This window comes from Seriola dumerili, unplaced genomic scaffold (assembly GCF_002260705.1).
Source record: "Seriola dumerili isolate Sdu_G_001 unplaced genomic scaffold, Sdu_1.0 BDQW01000665.1, whole genome shotgun sequence".
NCBI classification, from domain to species: domain Eukaryota; kingdom Metazoa; phylum Chordata; class Actinopteri; order Carangiformes; family Carangidae; genus Seriola; species Seriola dumerili.
The window spans coordinates 769,100-777,613 of record NW_019174920.1 but is presented as its reverse complement, the minus strand read 5'-3'; the positions used below and the strand labels follow the sequence as shown (position 1 = coordinate 777,613).

At 42.5% G+C, this 8,514-nt stretch overlaps 1 protein-coding gene across 2 annotated transcripts in view; it reads left to right on the top strand.

Annotated features, from left to right (window-relative positions):
- Window positions 1-2,436: 2,436 nt before the first annotated feature.
- hspa12a (heat shock protein family A (Hsp70) member 12A) overlaps window positions 2,437-8,514 on the top strand; it is a 57,861-nt gene continuing 51,783 nt past the window's right edge. For both annotated transcript variants that reach the window (XM_022765127.1, XM_022765126.1), the window contains exon 1: window positions 2,437-2,734. In XM_022765127.1, the coding sequence (XP_022620848.1) occupies window positions 2,692-2,734 (43 nt within the window). In that variant the 5' untranslated portion in view covers window positions 2,437-2,691. The remainder of the gene's footprint in view (window positions 2,735-8,514) is intronic.

The window sequence follows — 8,514 nt, the reverse complement described above, 5'->3', positions numbered from 1 at the left end:
CAAGGTCATCACATTCAACTCAAGCAATGGGAACATCAACTGCCACAGGAGCAGGGTACCTGTGTGGTCATTTCCCATGATGAAATCCACACCATCAATAGGACAACAAGGGCAAAGAAACTTAGACTGAACATGAGCTTGGGGGAGTAGTACAGGCACTCATTCCAAACATTTGGTCACTGAAAAGCGGTAGCAATATGGTCAAACACACCAATGTAGGACTAAACAACGACCAAGGAAACACTTTCCCTCACATCAAACACTGCAGTAGAAATAGATGGCAAACACGCAGCAGCAGAAGAGGGAACCAAACCTGACTGCAGCTTTAACATATCTGTCTCTGCCTCTGCCTCCAGTTTCTCTCTCACTCTTGCTCTGCCACACTTTCAATCTGCTACTTTTTATACCAGGAATAAGAGCATGCCCCTCACCTGAGGATCCGATGGCCATACCCCCAGCCAGGAGATGCTGGTATGTTGAAAACCTCTTTAGTAACTAAAACCTCCAGAAGAGCCACTTTCAATTCCCTTTCAGTAAAAGTGCTAAAGACTGGAAAACCATGACATTGAGTTATTTCACCCAAATTAGCTTTTCTACACCGCAGACTCACCCAACACGCTGTGGTCATGTTCACTAAGTGACACACAGGACAGCAGCGAAACATAGTCTGGCTAAGCTAACTTAGCTAACTTTACAGCTGAAGCAAAGGCTGGGACTATGGCTACTTAGCCCAACGCAACAACCTAGCTCATTACAATAGTCCACACCTACAATGACAAACACGATAAGACTGATGTCAGAATACACACTATAAAACTACAAACTATCTTAGTTCCTGCCTGACCCAAACCTCACCTGACTGTGTTCTGGAGCATGATGGGCTCATGGCTGAACTTCAGAGACTGAGGCCCTGACAGGAAACTGGATCCTCGTCCAGGATTACTCCTGGCAAAAAAACAAAAGCAGACAGACACCATGTTATTTTTAGAGAGCACGTACTTCCTTCAAGGTAGAAAAATCCTCTGATCTGTCTTTAAATCTGATCCAGATCCACAACAAAAAACTATCACTAGTTCCTTGCCCCGTGATCTAAATTTCCACAAAATTTTACTGGAATTTGTTACAATTTTAGTTAGTTACTTACAAGATACTTACATATTTAAGTTTGGTTTCAAGATGGATTTCTGTTCATTTTTTTAAGTATATTTTTTTGGGCTTTTTATGCCTTAATTGATAGTGCAGTAGAGAGATACAGAAAATGGGGAGGCAGAGAGAGGGGGAATTACATGCAGCAAAGGCCGTCCGATGCGGGACTTAACCGGGCCAACTGCAGCGAGGACTGTAGCCTCTACACATGGGGCGCCTGCTTAGACCACTACGCCACACGACGCCCCAAGGATTTCTGTTCATTTTACAAAGAGGAAGTACAGACACATCTTTGTCCCCATGTGAGTCTTTAGAGGTTATTGGCTGTTTCTCCTGTTTGTCCCACACAGGCTGCTGTGAGGTGGGATTTGTTGCTGAGTCACTACTAAAACTGAGGCTGCCACAGGCACATTCATTTTCAGTGTGTTTTCAGTAAGATTGCTTGAATTGTCAACATGCACTTACAATTGTGTGTTCACTTTCTTGTTATGGGGCAGCTACATATTTCAGCAACTACATGTTGCTATGGTGCAGCTAGGATTTGAATTAGAGCCATTCAGCATAGGTTCTTTTAGAGATGTGTCATAAATTGATGTGTGTCATCTGGTTCTCCAGTGACCAAGAGCCACCCTCCTCAACACAGGGCCACAGAACTGGGTATTAAAGTAAGACTGTTATCATATCTGGTGATATTGTGCTTTAGTGGTGCATATTCCCAAATAGATTTTCTATTAATTAAGAGAAAGTGATCTTCTGTTTGATTGGTTGAGCAAAATTTAACCCACCCAGCCACCATAGGAATTACATATACAGTTATTGACAAAAAATAAATAATAAAATATAATAGTAAATAAAACGTTTAAACAGACGATTAACAGAAAGGTATACTGTAAATGTGAATAAAAATGACCCAGCATATATCTCATTTGGGAAACCCAGTGGAACTCAAATGGAAACCCATGTTCAAAGACTGGACTAGAGGGTTCCTGCAGGATCCCTAATTTACATGTCCTCTTTCCCAAAAATGTGAAATATAATATTTCAACACCCTGTCCTGCATATGACTTTATTGACATGGGTTAAGGTTATTGTCTTGAGTTCGTCCTCTCACACAGAGGTGTGGCTTCATGTTTATGTGGAGGGCCCAGCAGCCACAGATGTCCCGTGCAGAGCTGCAGACTGGGCAGCAGCAGGACTCCCAGCCAGGACGGCCGTGATGGGAGGGGCGGACAGAGCAACCGCCGCAGCAGCAACAGCAGCAGCAGCCGCAGTCTGGGGTCCAACATCTAGCCTACTCCTCGTTGACTCACTGACCCCCCACTTCTAAAACCTCCGGCCCCCAAATGTTCATGTGCTTTTTAACGCTGTTCCGTGAAGCAGAAAGCGGCAGAGCGAAGTGAAGTTGACGGAGTGACCGAGTCAGCGGCTGGAAGGTGTTTTTGTTGATGTTTTTCCTCTTTGGCCCGGAGTACCCGGTAAACCAGGAAAATTGCTTGGTGTAGCTGTATCGGAGAGAAGGCTCGGGAGGAGGTGAAACTGCGGGACATGATGACTGAGAAACAAACGGCGGCAGAGAAGATAATAACAGGTACAATCAGTCCGTGACCTCTAAACTGGGGCTTCGTAGTTTATAGCGGCGATTATGTGATTTCTGAATTAATGCAATTGCAGTGCGCAGATCGTGCTTTGGTGTGGCTGTCCGTGGGACGCGTTCACGGTCACTGTGGGGGGATTTGTGAGGTTAGCAGTTAAAGTAAAGGCACACAAGCTGTTGTTTCATTACGATATGATTGAATCTAAACCGTCTCTCCGACACCTCTACTGCAGTGCAGGGAGGCTGTACAAGCCATGAAGCAGCTTTCAAAGGACAGCCGCAGTGCACAGGACCTCGCCTACCGGCCTGCTCAGAGCCACGCTCTGCACACCAACGCCATCATATTACCACTTTATTAGTTTGGCCCGTTTGTTCCAGATGATCGCTGACGGTGTGTCGGCTTTGTCATTTTAAGCTGCAGTACATACAGCTGAGATCGTTCCCCTAAATCGGTGCAGAGTTGGGTCACATGGCCCGTCCCACAGGAGTTGTGACTCAATGCAGCAAAAAAGTCTGCACCATGTCCTCAGGTAACGCAGTGTTCGTCAGCCGCCCAGACCCCGGAGAACACTCACCTGCATCTCACATCACTGTCATTAATGTCCGGCCTTTCTGTAAGGAGCATGTGTCTTTAGATGAGAAGTTTCCCCTGATATCACTTTCTCCTGTCTTGAGGACATGCGGTACTGTAAGGACAGTCAGCCGAACTCCTTTGGAATTTCTCTAATTTTATTGTTGCTCAGTTGTTTCAAAGCACAAACATTTAGTAATTCCGAATCATGATGTAAAATCTTTTACAAGCACTTCCACTGTACAATTCGGCATAGACTCATTACACGGAGAAGCATTGATTTTTAGCATATTTAAACATTTATGCTTCTCCATCATTTCACGCCATAACCCTCTGCTGAGGGCGATAGTGAGCTATGTGTGCCATTCCTAGAAGCTATGAATTAAAAAAATGCTGCCAAGTGGTTCGCTTGTACCTATGCTTTGTTTCAATTGTTATACTGATTTGTATGACTTCATATTTCTTTCTTGAATAGGGTTTTAATTAGCCAAAAAAATACTGTCTGGTTGGTTTGAAGTTCTTGCCTCACAAGAGGTACTAGGACGAATCTTGGCAACACTCCAGCGTTATGTAATGAAAGTGATGGACTGCCATAGAGACCTGATGATGTCCTACAGGGATGGGAGCTAAATACCAGACTTTGTGTCACTCCTGAAGCTAAAATGCCTGCCTGTGTTGTTGAAAGCTGAACCTCTGACTGTGTTTTTAAAACCAAGTCAAATAGTTGCGGATGAGGTGCTTTTTTCCATCAGTTTCTTTGTCGTTTTTTCCTGCCTCTGTAATTCTGTCTGTCCTTCACCCATCATCAGTACGTTTCTTGCTGAAATACCTTTATTAAAGTATAACAGGAAAACCAAGCACGATAATCATAGGTCACAGCTTCCAGAGTTCAAACTGTTGATGCAGTTGCTTTGAGTGATTGTGATTTTTGCTGAGCAACATTAATGCAGTGTCACTCTGCTGATCATGCTCAAATGAAACTCCATTAGCTTGCGGGAGGCTGTCATGATAAACAACCGGCATCTCTCATGGTAAAAGACAACACTCAGCTCAGTGTAAAACTTGAGAACATACGACATCTGGCTAAGTGATTTTTCTATCTGGGGATTTGCATGACATTTCAGATTATTTAAAACCACTTCTCATTAGATCCAATATGGCTGAGTTTCAATGTCTAATATTATTTACTTTGGAACGCAAGAGCTTAATTTGTGTTTATCTTGTATTTTGCAGCAGCACTTTGAGGTGAGGATAAAACAGGCCTTTGTTCATGATTAGTTCAAGTTGATATGCTGGCTGTGTATGAAGGGAAGGCTCTTTTAATCTCATTGTCCATACAGTGAACCCTGATGCTTATAGTCTGTAGCTGTATTGTGTCCAGTTTACTTCTGCCAAATATAGACAAGTTCTTTTTAAAGTGCAAAATTACTTAATCTCAGTCCCTCTCCATTGCAGGAAGTTAAGAAGCATTACATGTATTCGTTGTCACATGTTTTGTTTTGCTTTTCTCCATGCTCTTTGGCAGCGAGTTCCTGGAACTAAATTTGGTTCTTGTTCAGGAGATGATGGTGAAGGGGGCTTTAATCCCTCCAAGCTGCTTGTTGGATGGTTGGATAACTTTGGAAATCCCTTTATGTGCTTTCTTGACGAGTTGGTTCAAATTGCTGGATACTGTTTTGATCCACCAACCAACTCATGCCTGCAACATAATCCTTTCTTCATAGTTTTCTGTGCAACAGTCACTTACTCCAGCTGCCCACTAAACAGCACATTAATATTATTGTAATATAACTGTTATATATATAAAAGCACAGTGCATTCACAAAGTCCTAAGACCCCTTCGATCTTTTTACATGTTGTTATGTTGCAGCCTTTTGCTAAAATAAAAAAACCCTCATCAGCCACAAATTTATTCAAAGGTAAAAAATGAAGTATCACATTGACAGTATTCAGTATTCAGACACTTTACTCTGACTTTCTAAATTTAGCTCAGGTTCCTCTATTTCTCTGGATCATCTCTGAGATTTTTCTACACCTTGACTGGAGACCACCTGTGGTAAAGTCAGCTGAAGACACACCCCTGTCTATATCAGGTCTCACAGCTGATGATGCAGCACAGAGCAGAACCGTGAGGAGGGGAGAAGAAGGATTGTTTGTAAAGAAGCAGCTAAATGATTCTGAGACTGAGAGAAACCAGATTCTCTGGTCTGATGAGACCATGACTGCCATGACTGAAGTGTTTGGTCTTAGCTCTAAGGGTCATGTCTGGAGAAAACCATACACCGCTCATCACCTGAACACAATCCCAACACTGAAGCATGGTGGAGGCAGCATCAGGCTGTGGGGGGACAGGCAGATTGGTTAATGAAAACCTGCTCCAGAACTCAGACTGGGCTGAAGGGTCACCTTCCAACAGGACATTGATCTGAAGCTAACAGCCAAGACAACACAGGAGTGTTTTAGAGACAACTGTGAATGGCCTTGAGTGGACTAGTCAGAGTCCTGACTGAACCCAGTCCAACGTCTGCAGAGACCTGAACATGTCCCCATCAACCTGACAGAGCCTGAGAGGATCTGCAGAGAAGAATGGCAGAAATTAACCTAACCCAGGTGTGAAAAAGCTCTAGTGCCTGGCCCCTTCAGACTGGAAGCTGTATTCACTGACAAAGCTACTTCAACTAAGAACTGAGGAAAGGGTCTGAATACTGATGTCAATGTGATATTGCAGTTTTTCCTTTTTAATACAATTGCAGAAGTAAAATGTATCATCAGTAAAATCTATGTGCACACATCCAAATAAAGCAAACAAACACCTCACCAAGGATTAAAAGGAGCTGTCAGAGAGGGAAATACAGAGCAGTGGTGGTGGTAGGATCTCATTTTTTAAAAGTAGAGAATTCTAGGTATCCTTGCTGGAAGTGGTTCATGTAACAGTGGAAAGTTTCCCAGTTTAATTTCAAATTTTTGATAACAAAATCATATAGAAAAATTATTTAAAAGTCCAAATTGCTGAAATTGTTAAATAAAGTAAATTTTAGACCCCGACTGCAGATCAAAGACCAGGAAGGTGATGTTACTACTGTTAATATGGTGGCAAGTTGATGCACATTAGTCAACGACCTGACCACTTGATCAAATGTTACACTGACTTCATGAACAGTTTCATCATGTTGAGAAGATTGCAATCCAGCTTTCAGTTCCATCAGCACAAGCTGTCCAGGTTCAACAGGCTGCCTCTGTCATGTTTCTATGTAAATGCATCACAGGTAAAGAAGCGTCAGGAGAGTGGATGATGAATGAAACTGGAAACCTTTAAGGTGGAATGTTTTCTTGTGTGTTACTCAATGCACGAGTTGATGATGTGAATCAATCAATACATCTTGAAGTTTGACAACTTTGACCATATCATCTGTTTTTATTGACTCTCTTGCAGGGGCGTTTCTAGGAATTTATAAAGTCTGGGGCTGAGGTCAGTGTGTGTGTGTGGGTGTGTGTGTGTTTGGGTGGTCCCTGCTATTCTGCCTGGCTGCTGACTTTGGTGACATGGTGTGTGACTGATGTGCATGCAGACTCATGCTCATGCAGTTTAGATGGGGAGAGTGTAACCCAAGTTACCAATATTCCCCAAACACCTCACAGGTGTCTGCACACAGAGACGCCTCTGGTCTCCACTCAGTTACTGCAGCAGCTCAGACAGGCGAGGAGCATAAATAAGGTGTTAGGTTGAAGCTGGGTGGGTTGGGCCAACTAGAGCCTCTGTGTGGGAAACAGAGCTCTCCTCTCATTCAGCATTTGAAACCAAACATTTGGACTAGGGCTGCACAATTAATGTAAATATAATCAAAGTTGAATATGGCCAAGTGCAATTTAAAAAAAGAAAAAAAAAAAGAAAAAGTTATTTCCACATATTGTATGATACATTGATGATGTAATTATGATGACAGGCCCAGATCAGAGCTCTGAGAGATTACCACTGTCTGATGTCTGTGAGCTGAGCTTGGTTTCATGTTATGACAGGTATGCAGTTTTGAAGCTTCCAGTCTGAATGAGTTTGATAGAAAACATTTACTTCATTTACACAACAGTGTCAATAAGTAAGTATTCAGACAGACATTTGCCCTATGGTAAAACAACGTGTGGGGTGTGTTTCCTGTGTGGGAGGTTCAAGTGGAGGAATGGACTTCCATGTGTGCTTGCAGATATGTGATTAGCGAGTGCAGCCAATGTTCCACTATTTTGCCTCATGACAAAGCCTCACAAAATGTTTCTTCAAATCGCTAAAGCATCACATGAAGCTGAGGGCAGTGATTCAGTGCTATGATGCTACTGCATTAGCCTCCCTCAAAATCACAGGAATCATGCTTGATTCCCGTTTTGAACACACTGGGGGTATCTATCTATCTATCGATCTATCGATCTATCGATCTATTAATCTATCTATTTGTCAGAACGGTTAGCGTATTTAGAATCTTGTATTTGTTTATGTTGTTTCTTAGCTTGTAACTGGCAGTAGCTGACACAGTGTTAGGGGTTGTGCTAATGCTAACGCTCTCTCTCTGTACTGACAAGGTTTCAGGTTTATTTAGCCCTGTCCCCCTACTGCACAAGTTGACAGGATTGGTTCCTTAGGTTTGTGACGTATGAAACCCTGGCTGTCTGAATCTGTCTTTATGAGACCGTCATTGGTTCACTGCAGTTCAAGGAGGAAACATTCAGTCATGGTGTTGATGATTATTTCACTCATCATATGTCTGTATTATATAAAAACATCATATGGATGTAACAAGGTTAAATACCTGATTTTCATCAGAGGAGGTCTTAAACATGTTAACATGCTTTAATGTCTCTTAATGACAAACAAAGTGACTCATTGACTCACTAGTTTTCAACAATTGTCAGACTGTTAGCAGTCTACTTGTGGACACCAGTGGATAGAAAAAAGCCACTGCCTGTGCACAGTTCTCAGACATTATGGATGATAAAGTACAAAAGATTGGCACCAAGTTTAAATTTCTTATGTATTTTTTTATTAGTGCCACGGGTGCTCAGCTCCGAGGCACTCCTCTACAGCTAAAATAACTGAGAGGAGTGCCCCGAGGCATCTATTAATTTTCCTTTGGGCTTATTATTATTCTTCCGCCAAATTTTGGCACGTAACTCGTCCCGCAGCTTTGAGAAAACCCCGGTAATATAAACATCAAAA